General features: G+C 40.8%; 2 protein-coding genes across 5 annotated transcripts in view; one reads left to right on the top strand and one right to left on the bottom strand.

Annotated features, from left to right (window-relative positions):
- si:dkey-264d12.5 (centrosome-associated protein CEP250) overlaps positions 1 to 6,676 on the top strand; it is a 38,673-nt gene extending 31,997 nt beyond the window's left edge. For both annotated transcript variants that reach the window (XM_063215749.1, XM_063215748.1), the window contains 7 exons: positions 2,360 to 2,525; positions 3,085 to 3,197; positions 3,744 to 3,885; positions 4,333 to 4,469; positions 5,112 to 5,187; positions 5,378 to 5,439; positions 5,917 to 6,676. In XM_063215749.1, coding sequence (XP_063071819.1) covers positions 2,360 to 2,525; positions 3,085 to 3,197; positions 3,744 to 3,885; positions 4,333 to 4,469; positions 5,112 to 5,187; positions 5,378 to 5,439; positions 5,917 to 6,166 — 946 coding nt within the window. In that variant the 3' untranslated portion in view covers positions 6,167 to 6,676. The remainder of the gene's footprint in view (positions 1 to 2,359; positions 2,526 to 3,084; positions 3,198 to 3,743; positions 3,886 to 4,332; positions 4,470 to 5,111; positions 5,188 to 5,377; positions 5,440 to 5,916) is intronic.
- Positions 6,677 to 7,840: 1,164 nt separating this feature from the next.
- On the bottom strand, positions 7,841 to 23,866 carry LOC134462631 (alpha-1,3-galactosyltransferase 2-like). 3 transcript variants are annotated; one of them, XM_063215747.1, is made up of 6 exons: positions 23,814 to 23,866; positions 18,591 to 18,730; positions 15,584 to 15,661; positions 11,446 to 11,547; positions 10,056 to 10,193; positions 7,841 to 9,630 (listed from the first exon to the last, which is right to left on the bottom strand). In XM_063215747.1, the coding sequence occupies exons 2-6, from the start codon at positions 18,614 to 18,616 to the stop codon at positions 8,937 to 8,939; spliced, it is 1,038 nt and encodes a 345-aa protein (XP_063071817.1). In that variant the 5' UTR covers positions 18,617 to 18,730; positions 23,814 to 23,866; the 3' UTR covers positions 7,841 to 8,936. The 3 variants fall into 3 exon arrangements, with proteins under 3 accessions (XP_063071817.1, XP_063071816.1, XP_063071815.1); XM_063215746.1 differs by lacking the exon at positions 23,814 to 23,866 and adding an exon at positions 18,878 to 18,919; XM_063215745.1 differs by lacking the exon at positions 23,814 to 23,866 and having other exon boundaries at positions 18,591 to 18,908.
- Between the last annotated feature and the right edge of the window lie 1,228 nt (positions 23,867 to 25,094).

Raw genomic sequence — 25,094 nt, 5'->3', positions numbered from 1 at the left:
TGTAGTGCAGGGCACACCACACACACACAGCCAATCTCACCAGGTGTCCAATGAAAAAAAGTATACTGGCCGATAATGGAAAGAGATTTACACACAGCCGCTGCCTTAATCTTGAAGAATACGTTGAATTGCAGCCTCATAACCAGTGGAATGGGTCGCCATTGCTCGGAAAAAAAGTTACTACCAGTCCTCCACTCAAGTAAAGTCAGCTTTTATGGTCAGTTTCTTCATATGCACGGGTCATACAAGGAAATTGAAATTACGTGGACTATGACATTACATAGAGGGTTAATTAAAGGAGAAATCACACATTTAACACATTATGACTCAGTCATTGCCTTTATGGTAACAACAAACTTAAATGGGTCCGTTTGAACAATTTAACACGGTTTTGAAATGAGCAAGTTTCCATGCCAGGCGTGCCATTTCACACTTTCCTGTACACGCGTCATCATCTGTCAACAGAAATCACTCCACTACTTCTTCATTGAAGTTTCAAGACTGGGAATGTGTCATCTCTCTAAAGCAGGGGTACTCAATTAAAAGTCCCCGAGGGCCAGTTTTTCAAAATTCCTCCCAATAAAGGGCCGGGCCGGGCCGGGCCGACACGACCCCCCCCCCCAAAAATAAATAAATAAATAAATAAATAAATAAAATAAAACATGATAAGTCCTTTGTAAGCACAATACACACGCACTCACACCAACAGCAGATATTTAGTTTCTAGTGACAGGATGGGAGAACATTTCTCTCATAAAGGGCCTGCATTGTGGGGTGAGGTGCCTGCCTTGCTCTCATTGCCACCCACCCTTCAGTATTTTTTTTAAATGACATAAGATTATCTGATAGCCTATATTTGCAGACTACGTTCATAAAGATTTATTTCTTAGTGAGAAAACCAATAAGCCTGAAGATAACACTTTTCAAACACATCTTGCTTATTATGACTTTGTTTATGCAGCTCTCACATGCATAATGAGAATCAGAGGCAATAATGGACCCAAAGAGGACACATAGATAGGAGAACACCAAGTTTTGTCAACAAGAAAATGGCACATTTGATGCCATGTTGATTAAATGCAAAAGCCAATAATAAATTGTCAAGTTGCTCATAACTTTGTTTGCAGACTTATGAGGGTCTTTGCATTCCAAACGAACTATGGGGGGACTGTTTAAAAGTGTTGGGGACTGTTTAAAAGTGTGAAAAGTTTATTAAGCAATTCGTTTTTAATAGGCTACCAATAGTTAGCTGCCAGCAGAGTTCAAACACAGTTTGCCTTCATTTGTGTTAGCAACTAGCTACAGCTAAACCAATTCGAAGTCCTAACACACTGTTTGCAATCAAATGTGGACCATTACTTTCAAAAACGATGCATAGAGAACTTTGTGAATAATTTATTTACAGGCTCTGATACAGTCCTTCCCTTGTAGTCTACCTCACAACCTCTAATGCCAGCGTCGTAGGTGCTTCTGACCGCAGTGACTGACACGCTGACACAAAGAGGGAGAAACTGCCTGAGGGGGCGGGGCACGGCACGCTTCTTCATTGCGTCTGTGGCGCGATTTCAAAATAAGAGCCGACAGCGCGATCGGACCAAAACATTTTTAATTTTTCAAAATTATTCGAGAGCCAAAAATAGATGCCCCGAGAGCCACAAATGGCTCGCGAGCCGCTATTTGAGTATGGGGGCTCTAAAGGGTCACAGTCTTTGTAAAGTTAAGAGGAAATGAAGTTAGTCAGAGTTCACGCAGCCCCTATGATACTGCTCCACACTAAACGGATGTGTCAAACCAATGAGGTCATGTGGCCAAGTCTACTATCATTAACAATGAAGTTCCAAAGAGAGCATGCCAGATATACATGTGACACTGGAAGATACACTAAAGCGGTGTCAAGTTGGAATTAACTCTATAGGCTGCAGATGGTTAGTAGCCCATAAGGTATCTCGGAGAAAAATATGACAAACTATGCGCAGCATGTTCAATTACAGCAGGCTACACTCAGAGTTCCTTAATCATTGCGAGGGTCCTGGCCCAAATATAAAAAAATCAACAGTAAAGGGTGCACCTTGCATCAAATGTAAGCGATGCAAGGTGCACCCTTTCCTATTGAATTTGAAACTATGAAGCATGCACATGACTTAACCTGTTTAGATCAACAGCCCGTGAGGTGAGTAAAGGAAGTTCAGCAAGCTATCTTCTGCTCACATCACTTACTCACTCTGAGTTTTCACACTTCATTTGCACGAAACCTGACAGCACTACGCTTTCATTAGACCACAGTTCCACTGTTTCGTGCCACCGTCCGTGACAAAGACTTGAATGTGTTGAATGCGTCATTGTCACTTGTGATTCTCAGGAAGTTGTGGCTTTGCCGTGAAGACGCGCTTCTTCAGCAGGTGGGTAGTCTTCAGGAGGAGCTGGCGTCACTGCAGCGCTCGGAGCATCAGCTTCAGCAGCGAGCGCTCAGCCTGGAGGCCCAACTGGCAGCACAGCAAGAGGCACACCAGGACCTCGTCCAGGAAGTAGGTGCCATGCGGGTGACAACTCTGCCCCCATTGTGAGAATGGGGCTACTTGTTGCAGGGGATGGTTGTCAACATATATCAGCCTCTTAAAGTCGCTAAACAAAACCGTTGACACAGATTTGTTTGTAATTAGTGTCACAGGATATCTACTGATAGGGGAACAAAACTTTAAGGTGAGACGACGTCATGTGTTTCACATGAAAATGAAAAAATATACAAATGTACCTGACAAAACTATGAAGCAGCGAATCTGTACAGAAATGGTTTTCTTCCAATAAAGGGATTTCTTCCTGAAATTAGATTGAAGTAAAAAAAAAAAAAAAAAAAGTGACAACCAACCCCAGTCTCCCCTATCGGATTCCAGGGTATATTAGGTTCCTTAAACATTTTTCTGGCACAGAAAAACTCTTAGACATGACACACAAAAAAAAACTAACTGATTAAAATTGAACTGATCAAAATGTACACAAAACAGAGTACCATACAGTGTTGCACTGTTCAGCATTGTGATGTACAGTACATGTGCGTATCTGATGGTGGTCCTGTATTCCTCACAGCTGCATGCCAGCTCCCTGCAAGCCAACAGCAGACTGCTGGATAGTCAAAATGAGGTCCAAGCTCGCAAAGATGAGCAGAAACAAACATTGATGGATGTGGACAAACAGCTGAGGTGAGAGAGAGACTCTGGCCCTCCTCCTGGCCATCATTAATTGCTTTCTGTCAGTGGCATATGTCAGTGCTTGGTAGTTGTTTATAAATACCTCCGATTTACCGATTTAACTCTTTATTAATTGTGCACATTTCTTACAAGGTGCACTACTGTCAATGGAATCATAAATTCCCACTTTGTCACATCATAGTCATATCATATGTTCCAAAGCTGTTTCCCTCCATAACATGTACTGTTTTTCTTCCATTCATCAGTGAGATCACCCAGTGTTTATTACATATGAAGAGCTTTGTTGTAAAAATGACCTATGTACATTTTTGAACATTTTGAGTAATTGACATTTTTGTATTGCAAAATGAATTTTATATAGGTTTAGATAGTATGCGCTCAAAATATTTGAATGGCAAAAAATCACACATAGATGAAAGGATGTCTACACAGCCATTTCCAATAATAAAATGCAAAAGTCAAAAAAAATGTGTTTAGGTAATTTTGCAATGAAACTTCATAAATACTATAGATTAAAAAAACACTATTTTCTTGCAGCAACTACGAGGAGAAATTATCCCGACTTCACCATAAGCTTAGCTCTGCCAAACAGTCCCATCTGAAGGAGGTTCGACAGCAAGATGAAAAGGTCCGAGAGCTTCAGAGGCAGTGTGAATACCTCACCAGCAAAGTGGAGAAGGTGAGTGGTCAAGGATGAACTGCTAGAATGGCAGAAAAGCATGAGCACACAGTACTTATGACAATTAGACCACATGTCCATTACAACGGCTTTCTCCGCCACATCAGGGTGTTCTATTCAACTGAAAATACTTTGAATATTCGACTACAGGTACAATATTATCAATGTTGAAGTTCTTAATTTAAATATGATATATTGCTTGCCAAAAGTGTGAGAAATGATAAACTAAGAACAGCAAAATAATGGTTAAATAATGATTAAGTAAAAACACGTGGGTAGACCTTAATGCAGACATTAACGTTTGCTCTGACATCACTGCGAGTCTGATTACAGATTAAGCAATGGTAATTAAGCTTACAATTTTGGTAACAACCAGCTTATAATAGAGGTTCTTCATGAAGGGGTTAACACACGGCAGTAACAGTGGAATGCCCATGCGTTTCCCAGGTGACAGACCTGGTCCACAGCATGGAGAAGGTCAACAATGAGCTTCTGAGTGACAAGCGGCAGTGTCAGGCCGAACTGTTTAAGGAGCAGGAAGCCCGCCGTGAGACGGACACCAAGCTTCAGACATGCACCTGCAGGTACTGTAATGCATCCACATCAATAGAGGAACTGCTTTTTAGGCATTTTCCCTGTTCCTTTGTTACAGTTACCGTTTACCGCAGTTACGTCCAACAAGTTCAGTTTTGAAGCAAAGTATGCATCAACTACTGCCGGTTACAGAAGAAAACAGTGGCATGTCTATGTATGCCACTGGATGTTAGCCTGAGAAAATTGATGCAGCTTTGCAGCATAATCGTTCCGATCTGAAAGACAGTATGGATTATATCCCTTAGCGAAGGTTCCATATGTTGGGATCCAATCAGAAAGCAAGGAGGGGTGGAAAGGCATTGACTGCAGTCTGTTTGAAAAGACACAACTGACACGATTGACTATGAGCCTTATATGCGTGACGCCCAATAAACAGCCATGGGCAATCGTAAACCACACCTTCCTACGAGAAATTGTATAGGTAGCCAGTTTACCTTGTTAACACTAGACGAACTCACAACTGAGATCGTCTGGTGTTCACCAAGTAAATTAAATACTACTTTTACCTGCTTCAAATGTATCGAATCAAAGGTGTCAAGCATCACATGAAATAGACTAATTCTGCACTCAGTGTTAAATTTATGTGTTACGTGTTTCCTTATGACTGTTTGGACATGTTACTTATTCACTAGAATTAAATGCCTGGAGGAGATTATTAACAAATGGGAAAATGGAACTCAAGATAAAATCCTCTTGAACCTCATTAAGGTAATTTTGCATACCATTATCAATGAGTAAACTTCAAATTGAGTTTTCTGTATGTTTTTCATGTTGTTATTTAAGTTCTCCACTTGTGAACTGTGCATGAAACTATAAGCAAAGAAGTAAAAGATAGTGTTTGTAAATTCAAAAAAAAATTGTCAGTTGTAAATCTATCTTTCAATTGCTGTTTTCAAAGGAAACCAGAGTTCCATCTCCATACCATATTTCTAACACATCACCGCCAGCTGGCATCCAAAGGTAAGATTTGGTTGTGGACATTTCTATCATGTATGTTCTCTACATCATTATTACAAACCAGTTTTACTATTAAAAATTATATCACAGTATTCTTGAAGTCGGACATCCAGGCATTTCAGGCGGCGGTCACATTGATTTGGGGGGAAACAAAGGCAAAACGTCTTCATTGGCGATAATGTAAGTGGAAAAACCTTAGCATAGAGTACAGCCACAATACTGGTTTGTCAGTTTTGATATTTGATGCAATGGGAGGGAACAGCTGTTTACTGACATTAAGCTAAATTAAGCGCTTTCTTTCCTCCCAAAGTGGCTAATGTAAATATTTCCCTCATTTCAACATGCCCACACCCTTGCTACACGACTTGTGCCATCATGCCGACTTAACAGTATAATACTAACCAAAGAGATTTGTTTCTCTCCTTCCATGTGCTCCTCTATCCACATCCTCTCCCCATATCCATTGCTCTTCTACTGCAGTGCTTTGGCCATCCTTGGCCTGTGTGACCAGAGCGTGCAGAAGGCCCACTCCGCTAAGCACCATGGCAGCGTGAGCTCACCTCTGGTCCTGACCCGCACTGGCGCCTCCGAGATGGGCTACCTGAACCTGACTCCCCCCGTCAACCCGCTCGACAGCCAGACGCCAGCCAACGATGGGTCTACAGCAGGAAGCAACAGCACGGTACAGACGGAGGTCAAGAAGTCTTGCCTCACAGAACGCTTCCTGTAAGGCTACAGTGGGCAGCTTCAGCTACAGTGTAGCCCAATAATTCACGCCCGTGCATGGACCATAAAGATGGACATCTATATTTATATTCAGATTTTATTTTCAATAAAAGATTATTTTGACATTCGTTCCTTGCTTGATGATGCATTGTCACTGTCATCTGATCAAGTAGGCAAAATACCGCATGCACACACACACACACACACAGCAGCAGCAGCAGCAACAAAGATGAAGAGATGGATAACCTTGTTACAGTTTTCCACTCTACTGGATTTCATCCCCCTGCAACTCAAGACCACAAAGTACAGGCTTCACACTCCGTGCATCATACATACATACATACAGTACACACATACATACATACATACATACATACATACATACATGAACAATATATACATATACGTATGTCCTGTGTGGGAACATATGCCTCTTTTCCACTGCCGTTTTTCTAGTAGGCCTACAGCTCGAAGGGACTCAGCTGCCACTTTTTGCTTTTCGAATAGGCATGACACAGCCAATCGTAAAGCAAAAAAAGTGACGACCGAGTCGTGCTGTAGGCCTACCAGAAAACAGCAGTGGAAAAGAGGCAATACTTTGCTATCTTCAATCTCCACTAACCAATCAACATGTACGAAACTCACTCATGGCATGTTCAGGAACAGGAAAACACATCAACACACAAAAGCTTCCCCTTAGTTCCCTGCATTTACACAGATGCGAACACAAAAAAGACACATAAGCACAAATGCATGTACAGCAAGAACACTCTTACAGTGCAGCTCTCCACCTAGCTGGCTCAGGGGTCCGTTTCTCGATTCTTTTCGTTGCTAACGGTCTTAAGACCGTCTTAAGACGTAACACCATTCCCTTGAATTTAGTGGTGAGCCTCGCTGTCGAGAGAGAGTTGAATCGCTCTTACGAAGGACGTTGCTACCGTCGTAGCAATGCTTTCAAGAAACGGACCCCAGATCATTAGTGTAGATCAATAAACACCCCCCACCCCCAGGAAAAAAAAAACAAATAAACAGACAAAAAACAATAAGCTTTAGACATGCTGTATTACCATCATACTGTCAAAATGATGTGACTTATGTGTTTTTGCAAACCAACAAACAAATGCACAAAACCTCTGAAAATGTGAAAACACATTTTGGCAGAAATGTCCTTGGCAGAAGTCATAGCCCCATAACGCACACCGTACCTCCTGTGGCACGCTGTAATAGTCATTGAAATGTTAACTGCCATAGTAGTAGTACACTACTATGATATAACACAGGGCCTTTGGTAATGCACTATGATTTGGTCATTGCCACTCTGGTGACAGCAAATTTATAACCGTGTGTCAACCGTGTTTCAAGGGCAGTCATGGGTAAGCGGTCAGGGTGTCAGACTTGTATCCCAAAGGTTTCCGGTTCGACCCCCGACCCGCCAGGTTGGTGGGGGGAGTAATTAACCAGTGCTCTCCCCAATCCTCCATGATTGATGTACCCTGAGCATGGTACTGTCCCGCTGCACTGCTCCCTAGGGGCGCCATTGGGGGCTGCCCCCTTGCACGGATGAGGCATAAATGCAATTTCGTTGTGAGCAGTGTGGGCTTTCACTTTGGCTTTCATTTAACTATACATTTAACTATACATATATACTATATATATACTATATATAAAATTGAGGCGACCGTCCATTCTATGTGGTCCAACTAGTGTGGTTCATACCATCCCTTTTTTAACTTCAGTTTGGACTCTTTTAGGCAGGTGATTAGGCACCTCCTCAATACAATTAAAAGAGGTAAAGAAATGGACTACATTACAGATTATACTGTACAACACAATGAGTGTGTTCATAAACTGCCACTCCAAGTGCTCTGAGCACACACCCCAGTATGTTGAAACCATCTGTAAATTCCAAGTGACTAAAAGTGTTTGTTTATCAAGAATGGAATGTTTTGGGTTTTTTTTTTTTTTCAAACCACAGTGCGTAGCAAGCATAGTATTCCATGTTCAGAGCATCAGATTGAATTTACAAACTCACCCAATGAGGAAGCGCACAAAAGTGTGTCACCCTGAATCACTTGAGCTGTGTAGGCTCCATAGAAGAACACAATGTTCAGAAAATAAGTCTAATCATCAAAGCTTCAAGAAATGGCAGGACGCAAGCACTCACAATGTGACGGGACCTACAATAGACTATACTTTAGGCTTAAAAGGACAGAGCAGCCATTTTCTTGGTAAGGCCAACGGTCAGCAATAGTAAGGCATAATGTACATTAAGGTAGAAGACCTGAAATTCACTCACAACTACAAGTAACTCAAAAGTCACAACTGACTTGAAGTCGCATAAAAAAGAGGCAGTGGATAGAAGTACATTCCAAAAGTCAGCTTTGGCATGATGGACATAATTATTAGGGATAATACCAATAATTTCTGTACCAATTCATGTTGTATCAGTCAAGGCACTCAATAAATAAATAAACAAGTACGCACTTTCCCAGATCCTTAATGAACTTTCTTTTACAATAAGCTTCTTGTGCTAGAGGACTTCAGGGCTGAGTGCAAGTACCAAGAGCTGTGGAACCAATATCATCACAAAAAAATAAGGCACTACACAAACAAGGAATCCATAATTTTTCTACCTCTGTGATGCTCCTTGGCATGCAACCCAACAGTCCAGGGTCTCTGATTCTGATTCCACACGGCCTCTCATGAAGAGTCTTCCTCAGTCAAGTCATGGGGACATAACATGTATAGCATCACATAACATGAGCGGCTGCCTCTCATGTATTTTCCCGTAGCTTGCCGTACTGCTTCTCTCTCCAGAGGAGCCGGCCGACGCGGATGTCCCGCCGGTAGCCCACGGAGGGGTCCCAGCAGTACTCCGGGGACAGCACGCGGCTGGGCTTGTGCTGCCACAGGTACTTGTTCAGGTGGCTCTCGTCCTGCCACAGCGCCTCCACGCCGTCCGCCTTGTCCTCCATGATGGTGCGGTAGCAGGCGTCCGTCATGTCTCGCACGCTGCGCCAGGAGCCGCCGAACAAGGCCGCGTGATAGTAGTAATCCCCGGGCGCCTCCACCATGTTGGCTCGGGACTTAGGGTTCTGGTCATACGTCCACAGGACCTTGAAGCGCCGGTAGAAGTGCGCGTGGAGCAGCGCCACCAGGTCGCCCAGAGCCTCGGGTCCGAAGCGGCCCGCGAACACCTGGTCCACGTCCATGCAGAACACGTACTGGTGGCGGTGGCGGATGTTGCCGTCGATGGCGTCCCGGATGGTCTTCATGCGCATCATGGAGATGTCCTGCCAGCGCGAGTGGTGCTGCTCGCCCATGACCTTCAGCTCACGACCTGGCGCCAAGGTCAAGGTCGGCACCCTCTCTGGCGCGTCGGTGAAGACGTAGTACGTGACAGGCAGGCCCACCATGAAGTGCGCCTCTGCAGACGTCAGAAAGTCCTTCAAGTAGACATCAATGTACCTGGCAAGTGAAAGAGTACACAGTCGCAATCATTTACTATAAGACGTACTTCAATCATCATATCAAATATTTAGGAAGGATATGAGAAGACCTCATCATGAAAATTGGGTCACGGTGAAAGCCAAGGTCACCAAATACAGTGTAGGTCAAATGCCTTTGCTTACTCTGTAATAGGTGAAATGGCTCTGTATACCTGCAGGTTGTGTACAGAGTTGTATGAAATAGAAGTAAAAGTACTCTAACAGATGTAACTACAACACTCGTAGTATCATTACAACATGGAAATCATGTAATATCATACCACTGGTGTTGTAATTACATTTGTAAGAGTACTTCTACTTCTTTTTACAACTCTGGTTGTGTACGGTATCTCCTCTTTTCTACAAAGTACCATGTAATGCAATGTAATGTGATGTTTAGTGTACCTGCCCACTGCAAATACAGTCAAGGCCACCGATGTGTGGTTCCTTTTATGGAACTCGTCATATGCGTCTGGGTCAAACATCCCATCCCAGATAATGGGTGCCCCCCATTCAGTGCATGTTTGGACATCGGGTCTAGACCTGGAAGGAACCGCAAGAAAGAATTATTCTTTAAAAAAAAAAAAAAAAATTTAAGTCACTATCATTGGAACTGTTATGAATGACGTGGAAAACATCATGTTTGAATTGCATTGTACATTACAGTAAGCTAGACCCCGCCCTTGCCACGCGTACACACACACACACACACACACAAACGGTCTGTGGCGGATGAGCAGGACAAGGATGCAGTGATTAAGTGATTAAGAAACAGGAGCTAAGTGAGGAGGGAGGGAGGGGAAGCAGTGAGCGTATTGTAAGCCGCAGCAGCAGGAGCAAAAAACAATGACTTTTACTCTCTTATACAAATATGGGACACAATAAAATAAAAGAATCTTGAATCAGATGAACTAAAGACATGGAGAGGACAGTTTTTTCTTCAGCCCTTTCGAGGTGAAGTGTGAAGTACAAAAAAAAAACAACTGGTACTGGTAAGTCAAAGGTCGTGTGAGCAATACAATGGCATGTTGAAATGACTTTTAGACACTTGCAGCCTGCCGAAAAGCAGTTACAAGATCATGGTTTAAGGTAGACCCCCCAACTCAAGAAGACTGGCTTAGTATAGTGGAAGAGATATATGGCATGGAAAAGTTCTCACATTGTTTGAAAATGCGGGAGGAACTATTTGGAAGGAAATGGGTGAAATGGCTCTGGTACAAAAACAAAGATGATACCACTGAACAAATTATAGATGAATAGACTTGATTGTTTGCATTTATATATATATATATATACGGAAATTAAGCTGTCCAGTAGCATACACACTGTACATAATAATAATACAGAATACACAAGACATTACACACATCATTCGATACACATAGTATATTGACCATGTATAGCTCATTCAAACATACATTCAGCCAAAGGCAGTTCTCACTCTCTATCTCTCGCTCTTACACACACACACTCACACAGAGCTGGGGTCGGTGATGAGAAGTATAACAGTGAGTCATCACATGTGCCATAGCTAAGTGGCACAGAGCAGCCAAAAGTGAAAAAGTGTCCATGAGTGTCAGAAGTCACTGTGCATAGTCTAGAGGAAAACCAGGATCGAGAACCATTGAAGAAAAAAGATGGGGGATCACAAGTTGCACACCATGTGTGGCACACACTCACACACACACACACAGTCTGTCATCTTAGCTGCACAGACTTGCTGCCGCACTCGGCTGCGCACCAAAAGGAAGGTAAAAGGAAAAAATCAGACTTAATGTGTCAGTCATTCACTTACTCAAAGTTGAGAGTTTTGTCTCCAGGATTGTCCAGCTTGACTGATGCGGCTGCCCCTGGAGCCAGTTGACATTTGCCCATGGGAATGAAGCCCTCTATGAATCTTAAGCGGCAACAAAACACAGCCTTGGTTAACATTATGATACACCATTGCCTCTTTTCCACTGCTGGTTTTCTGGTAGGCCAACAACTCGACACAGCGCGACTCGGCCTCCACTTTTTGTTTTATGATTGAGCTGTGTCATACCTATTCGAAAAACAAAAAGTGGCGGCCAAGTTGCACTTTGTCAAGCTGTGGGCCAACCAGAAAACCCCCAGTGGAAAAGAGGCACATGAAGACTTGCTCTCAAAGTCATATCAAAACAATTCAAGACTATTAATAGCCATGTCATGGGAAACAGATGTGTGTGAAGATATGGGGGTGTGATAATAAACAAAAAGGAAAGCCTGTGTATGGTGAGGTTAGCATGCTGTATACTAGCATTTGATGTTTTAAGAATACCTATTCAAAATGTGTTTGAAAAATGCAAGTGGTAGGCCTAATTGTAAATGGTCATGGTGCACACATTGTAAATATTAGGGATGCAGTGTGATTTTTAAATGTAGGCAGAATATAATATAATATCCCAAGTAAAAAAAAAGTGTACTTAATATATACTTAATAAGTACGTTTTATTGTATTTAAAGTGTACTTCAAAAGTGTGTATTTAAAGAATGTTATTTTGGGACAACTTATAGTATACTTAAATGTACTTGAAATATAATTAAGTAGAGCTTAAACACATTTTAAGTTGACTTTTTTGTACTAAAATTAAACTTTGTATAAGTGTACTTAATATACTAAAAATATATTTAACTTTAAACACATTTTAAAGTGACTTGGTTAGTATACTTATAATGTACTTAATGTGTACTTTAGCATGCGGATAAGTGCATTTTAAGTACATTAGAAATCTATTTTAACGTCACGAGAAAGTACTTTATAGTATACTGCAGAAGTACATACTTAAGTTGTGTTATTTTGGGACAACTTATAGTATACTTAAATACACTTGAAATATAATTAAGTAGAGCTTAATCACATTTTAAGTTGACTTTTTTGTACTAAAATTAAACTTTGTACAAGTGTACTTAATATACTAAAAATATATGTAACTTTTAGTACATTATAAGTATACTAACCAAGTCACATTAAAATGTGTTTAATGTGAACTTTAGCATGCGGATAAGTGCATTTTAAGTACATTAGAAATCTATTTCAATGTCATGAGAAAGTACTTTATAGTATACTGCAGAAGTACATACTTAAGTTGTGTTATTTTGGGACAACTTATAGTATACTTAAATACACTTGAAATATAATTAAGTAGAGCTTAATCACATTTTAAGTTGACTTTTTTGTACTAAAATCAAACTTTGTACAAGTGTACTTAATATACTAAAATCATACTTAACTTAAGTACATTTCAAACATACTTACTAATTCACTTTAAAATATGTTTATTTTGTACTTTAGCATGCAGTTTAGTGTATTTTAAGTATACTACAAATCTATTTCAAGGTCTTTAAGTACATTTTAAGTGTATTGACTCTAAATGTATTTTAAGTATACTACAAGTAGATTTTACTTTAAGCACATTTCAAATATATTTATTTTAAGTACACTTTAAATATATTTCAAAAGTATATGAAAAAAACATTAATGTAATCTCGAATTGCTCATTTCCATTGTACATTGTCTTGTTCACAACCATCAGCCATTCACATGAACCTTCCTTTCACCTTCACTTCAGACAACAACCACTGCCTCAACCAGGATTTGAACCCACAACTCACTGAACCACAGACCTGCACTCTAACCACTAGACCACAACTACCTGTTCTTCAACAGGCACAATTACGTTCTTGAAGTAATAGTCTTGAGTAGTACACTTTAAGTATACTTTTATATATTTAATAATAATACTTAGAAATCATTGGTGGTGGTATGCTTTTATCGAATTAAAGACACTTTTACATGTTTAATTTGTGCACCAAAAAGTACACTTAAAGTGCACTTAATACACTAATAACACAACTTAAGTACAGACTTCAGTATTGTGCTTAAAAGTGTAATAGGTAAGGCCTTACATGCCTTTTTAAGATCTGTTTGTGCTCTTCAATATGGTGTTTTTACCATGAAAATACATTAACAAAATGGAAGGTGGAAGGTTATTTAATGTTACAAAGCATAATGAATAAATAAGCCTAGGTTAAAATACACTAAAATGATGGTTAAAAAAAGTACCCAGGTGAAACAAAATGTACTTAATATACTTAATAAGTATGTATTTTTGTATTTAAAATATACTTCAAAAGTGTGTATTTAAAGAATGTTATTTTGGGACAACTTATAGTATACTTAAATACACTTGAAATATAATTAAGTAGAGCTTTAACACATTTTAAGTTGACTTTTTGGTACTAAAATCAAACTTTGTACAAGTGTACTTAATATACTAAAATCATACTTAACTTAAAGTACGTTTCAAATATTCTTTCTAATACCAAACTTTAGCACATTACTTTAAAAATACAAATACACTTAAACTACACTTAAATTACAATACACTAATAGTATATTTTTTAATACCACACTTTAGCACATTACTTTAGAAATACAAATAAACTTAAAATACACTTAAAATGCAATACACTAATAGTATATTTTCTAATACCACACTTTAGCACATTACTTTAAAAATGCAAATACACTTAAAATACACTTAAATACAATACACTAATAGTGTATTTTATAATACTATACTTTAACACATTACTTTTAAAATACAAATGTACTTAAAATAGACTTAAAATTGAATATACTAATAGTATATTTAACAGTACCACACTTAAGCACATTACTTTAAAAATACAAATGTACTTACAATACATTTAAATACAATACACTAATAGTGTATTTTATAATACTACACTTAAGTACATAACTTTTAAAATACAAAGATACTTAAAATACACTTAAAATATAATACACTAATAGTATACTTTATAATGCTACACTTTAGCACATTACTTTTAAAATACAAATGTACTTAAAATACATTTAAATAGAATATACTAATAGTATATATCATAATACTACACTGAAGTACATGACTTTTAAAATACAAAGATACTTAAAATACACTTAAAATATAATACACTAACAGTATACTGTATAATGCTACACTTTAGCACATTACTTTTAAAATACAAATGTACTTAAATTAGACTTAAAATACAATATACTAATAGCATATTTGACAATACTACACTTTAGCACATTACTTTTAAAATACAAATGTACTTACAATATATTTAAATACAATACACTAATAGTGTATTTTATAATACTACACTTAAGTACATAACTTTTAAAATACAAAGATATTTAAAATACACTTAACATATAATACACTAATAGTACACTGTATAATGCTACACTTTAGCACATTACTTTTAAAATACAAATGTACTTAAAATAGACTTAAAATACAATATACTAATAGTATATTTGACAATACTACACTTAAGCACATTACTTTTAAAATACAAATGTACTTACAATACATTTAAATACAATACACTAATAGTGTATTTTATAATACTACACTTAAGTATATAACTTTTAAAATACAAAGATACTTAAAATACACTTAAAGTGTAATACACTAATAGTATACTTTATAATGCTACACTTTAGCACATTACTTTTAAAATACAAATATACTTGAAATACACTTAAAATATAATACACTAATAGTATATTTGACAATACTACACTTAGCACATTACTTTTAAAATACAAATATACTTAAAATACATTTAAAATACAATACACTAACAGTATATTTTATAAAACTATATTTAAGTACATAACTTTAATAATACAAATTATTTTAAAATATATTTAAAATACACTAAACTATAAGTATATTTTTAAATACCATACTTAAGTACTGTACTTGATAAATAGAGTGTACTTAAAATATACTTTCAGAAAATTAAATATATTTAAAGTACACTTAAGTACACATTTTTTTGACCTGGGATTATATAATATAACATAACATAATATAATATAATACAAATAAAATTACCTGAGAGAGTATGGTATGTGATAAATACAGAAAACCAGGGGTATAAATAGGGCCACAACAGATTTCAAATGGAAGTGCCTGAGGATGGAAAAACAGCATGAATACTTTATATTGGAAATGTAAAAGCAAATAGAAATGAGGCTGCTTCCGGTGAGACAACTCTCCCAAACCTGTGCACCTCCACCCCTTATATGAGCGGTCGCAACCCAAAACCAATGCTGTCTTCACTTGGGCTGAGTCAGGTGTGTCATTATGATCGTGAAGTGTATAGTCTAAGTGCACTTGACCTTTCACTGACCTCTCCTTTCGTAACAGATACCCCCCTCAAACAATGGAGAGGCATATTGAATAAAAATGGAGAGGCATATTGCAATGGCAATCAAACATGGTTGGTTGACATATATCAAGGTGACCTTCTTTTCTATATCAGGAAACCATAAACTGTGGTCAGGTGCCCTGTAAAACATTGCAGCCAGTTAAATACAGAAAAAAGTAAAGGAAGGATGTCTGCGCTTCAGCCTTTGTGGTGCTCACAGTCCAGACCGGAGATTGAAGACAGACTGGGCTACTTCTCAGTGACTAGACCCAGGGATGACTGGAGCACACAACATACTTTTAGAGGTTTTTTATTTTTTGGTGCACAAAGTGACTTTGTGCACCAAAAAATAAAAAAAACTCTAAAAGTATGCTGTGGGCTCCGGTCATCCCTGGGTCTATCACTGAGAAGTAGCCCAGTCTGTCTTCATAAAAGTAAGTTACCCTGCTGCCTTCAGTTTTTAAGTTAATTCTACTTGAGCACGCCTCGAGTTGAGTTGAGTTAACTGCAGGGCAACTTACCTTTTTACGTTTAGCTGGCTTGCAATGTTTTACAGTGTGTGAAATGTTTCTGTCTCCCACAGCAACTGTAGCTGCCGACAAGAAGGCACTACAGAGGTTGGTGAGGACCGCAGAAAAGGTCATCAGATCACCCCTACCAGCCATTCAGGACCTTCCTACTTCACAGTTTCAAGAGGGCAGTGAACATAATCAAAGACCCACTAACCCAGCACACAAACTGTTCAAGCACAAGCAGACTGGAAAACAGCTTCTTTCCACAAGCCATCAGACTCATCAACACACTGAAGAAAACTACATTTTCAAGGACATAGGAGAACATTCCAAGAACATTTATTGACCATATCACATGCACTTCACTTGTGTGTGTGTGCTTGCGTGTGTGTGTGTGTGCGCGTGCGTGTGCATGTGCGTGCATGCGTTGTGAGTGAATGTGTCTGAGGTAGAATAAATGTATGTCAGTATGTTGGGTCCAAATAAAAGTAATGAAATGTGTGTGTGTGTGTGTGTGTGTGTGTGTGTGTGTGTGTGTGTGTGTGTGTGTGTGTGTGTGTGTGTGTGTGTGTGGTTGTCTTACTTATATGTTTAGTGAACATTGGAGACTGGTCAAATGCAATTTCAAACTTCTGTGCTAACCGTGTTACATAGATTTTTTTTAGCACTTTCTGCAGTTTGTGCACTTTCTTGACTTGACTTGACTTGACATGTTGTGTGCACCTGTCTGTATGTGTGTCCAAATGTTTTCTGTGTTTACTATATACCGAAAGTCTAATTAATGACCATTTATCGGCTATGTAATAATAACTAATAAAAAGGTGTTCATTTGTGATTAATTAACCTGCTGTAAAAAAAAAAAAAAAAATCAGCCTACTCTGTATCAGTAGTTGTAGTAGTAGTAGTCAATTGATAATTGCTATCCACAAATGTAGGCTACATGCCAACTTCTGTCGGTAAAGTTAAATTATATTGAATTATTATGAATTATATATTAATAAACCTCTAATTGATGGGGCTACAACGCACACATATTAACCTACCAGAGAATATGGTACTACCACCTGTACAGCGGACATGAGACTACTTTGGGCAGTAGGCTTACCCTGTTATGGCATCATTTGAGGTGTGTGTCTGGCCATGTTCAACTCGATAGAGCTTGGCGATACAAGGGGAGAGATAGTTAACTGTGAGTGACAGGCATTGAGCACCTGTTTGCGCGCACGTGCTTGTCAGATGGATATGCGTGCTGGGCGCACGGGCAACTTTCAGGGCACGACATTTTGAAACAATTGGTGCGCGTGCATTATAGGCCAGGTCACTTACAAATACAAATTTCAAACACACGGATGCGCAGTAAGACGAAGACTAACGTTTGAGTAGCCTTGTTTATTTGAGCTATCATTCCTAAATTTGTGCTCCGAGGCTAAACACAATCTAACCTTTTGATCTTTGTCAGTGATTTCCACGAGACCATAAAATCCTTTTAAGAATTGTTTCTGACAGACCCCCGACATTCTGTGATCTGTAGGCTGATGAATAGACCGCGGTTCTTGCACGTAGCAGCCTACGATGATATTAGGCTATATTATATGTTATGTTTATTTCAATCCAATCATAAGGTATTTTTTCCGTTCGTTACAATTGGGCAGCGCCGCGCGCGCGCGCGTCACTACAATCCATGGCGTGCAAAGAATGGGCCTATGTAAAATTGTCCTGGCAACTCTATTAAGCACGCATAGGTCCCAAAATATGAAATAGGCTATCTATAAAGATTTTGCTTTTAAACATATGAACTTAAATCCAGAGCAGGTGCGGTGCAAGCGTTCAAGTTTGACTGGAACAGAGTGCATGAGGACGGAACAGAGTTCCTCTGAGGATAAGCAGCCAAATACGGTCAACATTTCCATGTAGACAAACTGAATTTATTTATAGACTGTCTCTAACCGAAAAAACGCATGTGTTGAAGGAACACATTAGTAGCAGGCAAAATACTGGAAAGACAATCACTTGGCAGTCCTTGGCACTTGCGTCATTTTAATAACAGGCTCCCAAAATATAACCTAAACTTTGGGTAGCCTACCTAATTTTGAGGAAGCATGCACCTAAAACTAAATTTAGTCATACAAAAGAAACTCTACGTCCCTTAGGCTACATAGTTTGCATAAAATGATCTTACCGTAAGATAAGAGGAAATCTCATCATCTTGAAAATATTGACAAACTTGAAAGGATATCGCTCGACGATAAACAGTCATAGTAGGTCGATGTCAGACTTATTTCGTTTGGCTGGATTCAAAACTGAGCCCTGTAACAACGGCTGTAAAAAATAGCAGTAATATAAAGACATTTAGGCCTATTAAAAAATGGTGTGACATCCAACAAAGTCGCTCAGTATTCGTTCCGCCTCTCCAATTAAATCTAGGCCTAGAGAAAAACACTCAAAACTAAAGCAGACGTATCATACCTCCATGTCTTTACTAGACTCCACTATAATGTGGACTAATTCTTACACAGCTTTTGAGCCCTGAAAACACGCCCATTCATGACAACAAATGCCAGGAAACAGGGCAAGATTTTTTTAATAGGCTTGACTACATGCGCACGCAGCCCCGTGTGTGCATAGCATAGTGTGCATGTGTTTTCCACAGTCCTCAGTGAATCACTCATGCTGTTCAGTAGAGCAAACTCTATTCAACATTTAGACAGTTAGATTTAAAATAACTTTTCGAGTTCCACCCTTCTCAGTGCTCCGGTGCTTCTTTTGTTTAATTGAGGCAGAACAGAAGACATTAGAACATGTAGCCTATATGTCCCTGGTTCTTAGAGTGAGATAAGGGAGCCATCTCTATGGGAGACGCTCATTGGCTGTGGACTTGACGAAGAGTCCAATAAAATTACTCCAGGTTGAAAGCGCGCTGAGGGCGGGGACGCCCACTGCCTTTATAACCGCAGTCCCAAGGGCACGAACCTCACTTTTTGAGTCACGTTCTCTCGGATGTAGCGATTAGGGTTAGAGATAGGGATTAGAGATGGCTCCTTCATCTCACTCTAAGAATCAGGGACACATGTCCTAATGTTCTTATTCGTAAGAATTCGGTTGACCATCTCTATGGGAGCCTGCAATCACTCCCTCATCGCATGCTGACCGACCACATGAGTAGGACATTCCATAAGGTCCCCTGTATGGACGGCGCCCCCATCACCCAAGGCCTGTGGTAGACGAACCCAGAACCCTATGTCCCAGAGGCATAGCGGTCACATCAAGCCGGTAGAACGAGACAAAGGTGCAGGGGCTGACCCAGTCAGCCGCCCTACACACCTCCGAAAAAGCAGCACCTCTAAAGAGGGCCCAAGAAGTGGAGACCGCGTGCGTAGAGTGCGCCCTGACCTGAGCAGGGGGAGGAAGCCCCTTAGACTCATGAGCCAGCATAATGGCCTGAACTAGCCATTTGGATAGCCTCTGCTTGGACAAAGCAAGTCCCATAAGGGCGGGTTATGCTCTGTTTAGAGCCTTCATTTATAGCTCCTTCTGGCTGCGCTATCCGTTTCCCTCACAACGGTAGGGACAGCGAGATAATTGTTCAAACTCTACCTTCAATACAAGGAGTAAACTAGACGTGTCTGTTGTTTTGTAGCTACACAGACTCGACGAGAATGAAAATGAAACATTAAATCTTTATGTTACGTGCATTTTTGATCGCACTGGCAGCCACCGCGGTAGTTAGGAAGAAAGAAGTGGCTCATTTGACGAGGATAGGTCGCACGAAGCGGAATGTTTCCTCGGAAACACTGTTCAACTGCCCAAAGAGCAAATAACTTCAGCGTCGTAACTTGCAAGCGCATGTGTTGTCTTTGGTTCGTGTAAATAAATGAAACGACAAAAGCACGGGCAACTTATTTAATGAAGAGCTCACACAATCCGTAGCCCGACGAAGGTTAGAACAAGGAAGTAGCTTGTTCTCGAGGACAGAGCAGGCTGATCGAGAGGACCAATCACAGCGTCTCCTGCTTCTGTCCCTCCGTTGCTGTCTGCATCATTCACTGCGTCGAGTCACAATTTTGGGGAGGCGCCCAAGAGTACCTGCGTGATGGGGGGGGGGACTTCACTCCGTTAACTGCGCGACTCACTGCATCACGACGCAGGGAAGTTGGTCTCGAGGCATAAATCACCCTTTAGTGGTACTGCAGCTTGAGCCTGGGGGATCCGGGGGCTCCTCTCGCCTGATAGGTGGGGGCACCCCTCCGTGTCGACTCTTCGAGCGCTGCCATCGCTTCTTCCCCGAACAGACCTGAGAGGGAAAGCATGTCCATTATCGCCGTCTTCTCACGCTCCGAGAGAGCGGTACTGTGGAGCCACAATCCTCTCATCCCGGCGACTGCCAAGCCCAGGACTCGTCCGACTGACTGGGCGTCCCCTCCGGTTCCACCGATGTGTTCTCCTCCTCTGAATCGACGTAGTCGAACTTGTGAGCTACCATCATATGCTTGAGCGCAGCTCCAAGGAGGCCGCGTCCATGCGCTTGCACCTCTTGCACTTTCCCCCGTGAGTGCAGCACGGGCGTGTGGGAAGCAGAGGCATACGACGCAGAGGAGATGTGGGTCCTTCACGGAGATGGGGAAGCCACAGCCGGAGGGGCATACACGGGAGTACTCTTCTCCTTTCTTCACATCTGCACGTCTACTGTAGCCATTGTAAACTAGGCAGCGTGGCAGGTTAGCTACTTAGCATTGTAGCACTCTAGTCAGACTTAGCGGGACAAGCAGCTAGTCAGTACCTCGCATGGTCTTGTTTCTTTGACGGAATTCCTCTTGAATCATCAAAGGAGAGCTTCAGAAATACTCGTAGAGTAGTTTCTTCCACTTTTCCTCGGTAGAGAGCCTTTCGTCTTGACTGAGCGCACAGCCAAGTTGTACACCGACCCAGCACACTTCTAGGATAGTTAAACCCAGTCGGTCTAGCAGTTACAGCTGAGGAGAGCAAAAAAGTGAGGTTCATGCCCTTGGGACCGCGGTTATAAAGGCAGTGGGTGTCTCCGCCCTCAGCGTGATTTCAACCTTTCAGGAGGGATTTTACTGGACTCTTTGTCAGGTCGACAGTAAATGAGCGTCTCCCATAGAGATGGTGAACCGAATTGTGACGAATAAGAACCTTAAAAGTGAAGTGAAGTGAAAGCCCATTGGGAAACTCCAACTCCCATTGTCATTGTGACACAGCACTCCACAGCACACAAGTGAACACAACGAAAATGCATTTTATGCATCACCCGTGCAAGGGGGCAGCCCTCAGTGGCGCCCCATGGGGAGCAGTGCGGTGGGACGGTACCATGCTCAGGGTACCTCAGTCATGGAGGAGGATGGGGGAGAGCACTGATTGATTACTCCCCCCACCAACCTGGCGGGTCGGGAGTCGAACCGGCAACCTCTGGGATGCAAGTCTGACGCCCTAACCGCTCACCCATGACTGACTACAACAAAACAACACTAAGTAATGTTTATTATGCCTCAGTCCGAAGGGGCTGCTGGAGACATACTGTTCTCCAGTCATCATGTGTAAATCTGTCACAAATTTTTGTTTGTGCAATAGCTTTTGAACAGGTGGACAGATTTTCGTCAAATCTTGTGAGCCAATAGGCCTGGGCCTAGGCTATTCTATAGCCAAAATGTTACATGAATTGATTATCTTATGGAGGGACGGGAGGGATTTTAGGGATAATTTTCAAAATGTCTGTCTTTCAAGGGGCATCACGCTGGAGTTCCATTTGGGAAATGTATGAATGTACATTATGGTGGTCCTCCATGAGCTCTTAGTTAGTTAGGATGTTTGCAGATTTGGCACGAGTTGTTTCATTCACACATCACACATTAGCCTATTACACTGGTGAAAGAAAGCTGACATTCTAATCTCTAATTTTATGTTCATCTTTTGGTCTTAAAACCAAATGTAAATGGACTACATTTATATAGCACGCTGCAATCTTCCCACTACTTCGAGCACTCAAAGCGCTGTACATTGTATGCCTTGCATTCACCCTCACACACCTGTGGCAGTGACATCTTGCCCAAGGAAACATCAATGGGGTCAGGCAAAGCAGGACTCAAACCTGCAACCTTCTGGTTGCCAGAGCGTTTTTTCATTTAGCGTTTTTTTTACCCGCCCAATTGGGCTGCTTGGGATGGCTGTCTGCAGGTAAAACGGGAGAAATTGGCCATTTAGCGTTTTTTTCTGCAGTTTAATACCCATAGAAATCAATGCAATTTGTTGAAATTGAGTGGAATTTAGCGCATTTTGGCGTTTTTTTTTTTTTTTAGAACCTTTTGGCTGGGATTTGATCAGACACATCTGGCAACACTGCTCCTCTACCACCTGAGCCACCACTCCTTCTCCAAGGTCCTCAGTGTCTTCAGTTATTAACCTAAATAAGTGGGTTTGCTTTTCTCTTCCAATGGGCGCCTTTTGGAGGGTAGACTGTACATGCTGCTTTTTCTTCAGCATCATTCCTGGCCGACAAAACAAAATTACTAGCTCTCAGCTTGGACTGAAAGATCACACAGAGGGATGAAATTTAACTTGCATGGAGGAAACGTTGCCTGATATCTATCTATAAGGTCGTTTTAAAAACAACATCTCTGGGCCTAACATTGGCCAGCAACATTGCTAAAAATCTTTCCTGGCATGTCATCACCTTTTGTTGAGTGATGAGCCATTGTAGAGTGATACATAGGCTACACAGTGACGAGTGACATGGCATATAGTTTAGCAGTTTTGTAGCCGTAGCTTATGTAGATAATTACTGTATGTAGTCTGTCTGTTAAAAAACAACTTGTTTGAAGGCAGAGAACCCTACATGAATAAGGATCTGGGATACCAAACGCAACTGTCAAGTCTTCAAAATGTTGAATTGGCCGACTTAAAGGTGTCCATAGTGAAATATTCACTACTATACAATGATGCTACAATAATGGCCTACTCCTACTGCTTGTGCCTGAGCCATGCAAACATTTCTCTGTTATCATTTTTGTGTTTCCATTTGGACAGTCAGGCAACAACTTTCAACATGTCACGTGGTGCCAAAAAACAACAATGTTCAGATTAGCAAGGGACACTATAATCAAGGCACAGGACACATTCCTCTGTCTAAAACCAGTTGGGCTAGATGGCTAGCTAACACTGACCCATGGGTGGGCAAAACCATATGAGTGCTTTAGTGCTTTAGAGGCATGTTTGCTCATGATGATTACACAAAGGTGTGTGCATGTGTTGCATGTAAAGATGTGTGTGTGTGCGTGCTCTCAAGTCATGGTAATATGCAATGAAAGAATTTGGCGCCAGGGGATTAAGAGTCTGTGGGTGTGTGAATTCTATACAACAACAACAACAAAAAAGAAAATGTAACGAGTACCTGATTGTTGAAAATCAGCAATCTGATTGTGAGCTCCATCTCTCCCTAGACCCGAGATTTTCCCGCTTCTCGGCTTCCTTGTCTGTGTGGTATGGCCATATTTTCAGGAATTGTGGAAAGCTGCATCAATTAAAGTTGGCTGAGCTGGGCACCCGGCCAAACCTTTACTTTCCTTAAGGCCCTTGACATGGCTGGTTCTATTGTGGCCCAGTGTGGCTTAAAGTCTTCTCATGCATGACTGCTCTCCATGTTGTTGCTGTTGCCCGTAGGGAACTGGATCCTCTTATATCATTGTCAGATAGTTTAAGTATGATGTTGGTGGTTTATGTCCATGGTGTTAAGATGATAGTACACCATGCTGAGCGTCTAACATCAGGATGAGTGAAGTGAAATGGTTTGTCCATGTTTGTTTCTCCAAGTATAAAATGAAGATTAAATGCTTCTTTTGGCTTATGAAGCAATCAGGCTTTACTCCAGTAAAGAGAAAGTGATTAAGGATATGAAACACACGTGGCAATTTTTGTATTGCACCATTAATACCTCAACTGGAAGATTATGGCCTACACACTGTGAACATATTTGACCCTAAAGCCTGGCTCAAACTACGCGACTATCGCGCCGATTCTCGGCTGAAAACCCCCCTTACGACAATCGCTGGAACGTTACCCCCCAGGACCATCGCAAGCGATTGTCGGGAAAGATTTCCTCGTCGTGAGCGACGTTCTGAGATAGAACTTTGGCAGCTCAAAGAGTCGCCGATCGCAAGTCGTAGAAACCAAACAGTGTTTGATATTTGCGACTGGAACTAGAACGTCGGGCATTGTCTCGGTGGCTGCGAGCAGCGACAAGATTGACAGTTGCGATTCTCTTCTAGTGTGCGGTGCACCCCGACGCCAAAATCGGACACACAATCGCTAGTCGTGTAGTTTGAGCCTGGCTTCATGAACTAGCCTATGTTTGTCATCCAAACAAGTCTGCACAAAATGGGTGGGGATTATCAGACAAGTATTTGCCTTGTACACCATAATCCCCTCTTCTTGTATAAATTCATGTTTCTTCTCCACCTGTGTGTTTAAATTGCTGTTTTTGTTGTTGTTGTTGCGGTCTGATAACCACCTGCTGCACATCTGTAATAGTCATGACTCATGGTCCAAAGAGGGATGTGACACCTGGACACTATTTTCTGCAAAGGTCCATGTTGATTAGGAGATTAAGGCTACTAGGGGGATGATTTTAATTTTAGATTCACCATACAGCAGTGTTTCTCAAGCTTTTTCAGAC

The sequence above is a fragment of the Engraulis encrasicolus genome, chromosome 14 (assembly GCF_034702125.1).
Source record: "Engraulis encrasicolus isolate BLACKSEA-1 chromosome 14, IST_EnEncr_1.0, whole genome shotgun sequence".
NCBI classification, from domain to species: Eukaryota; Metazoa; Chordata; class Actinopteri; order Clupeiformes; family Engraulidae; genus Engraulis; species Engraulis encrasicolus.
Note: the sequence above shows the minus strand (reverse complement) of the source record. Positions and strands in the feature narration are given on the sequence as shown.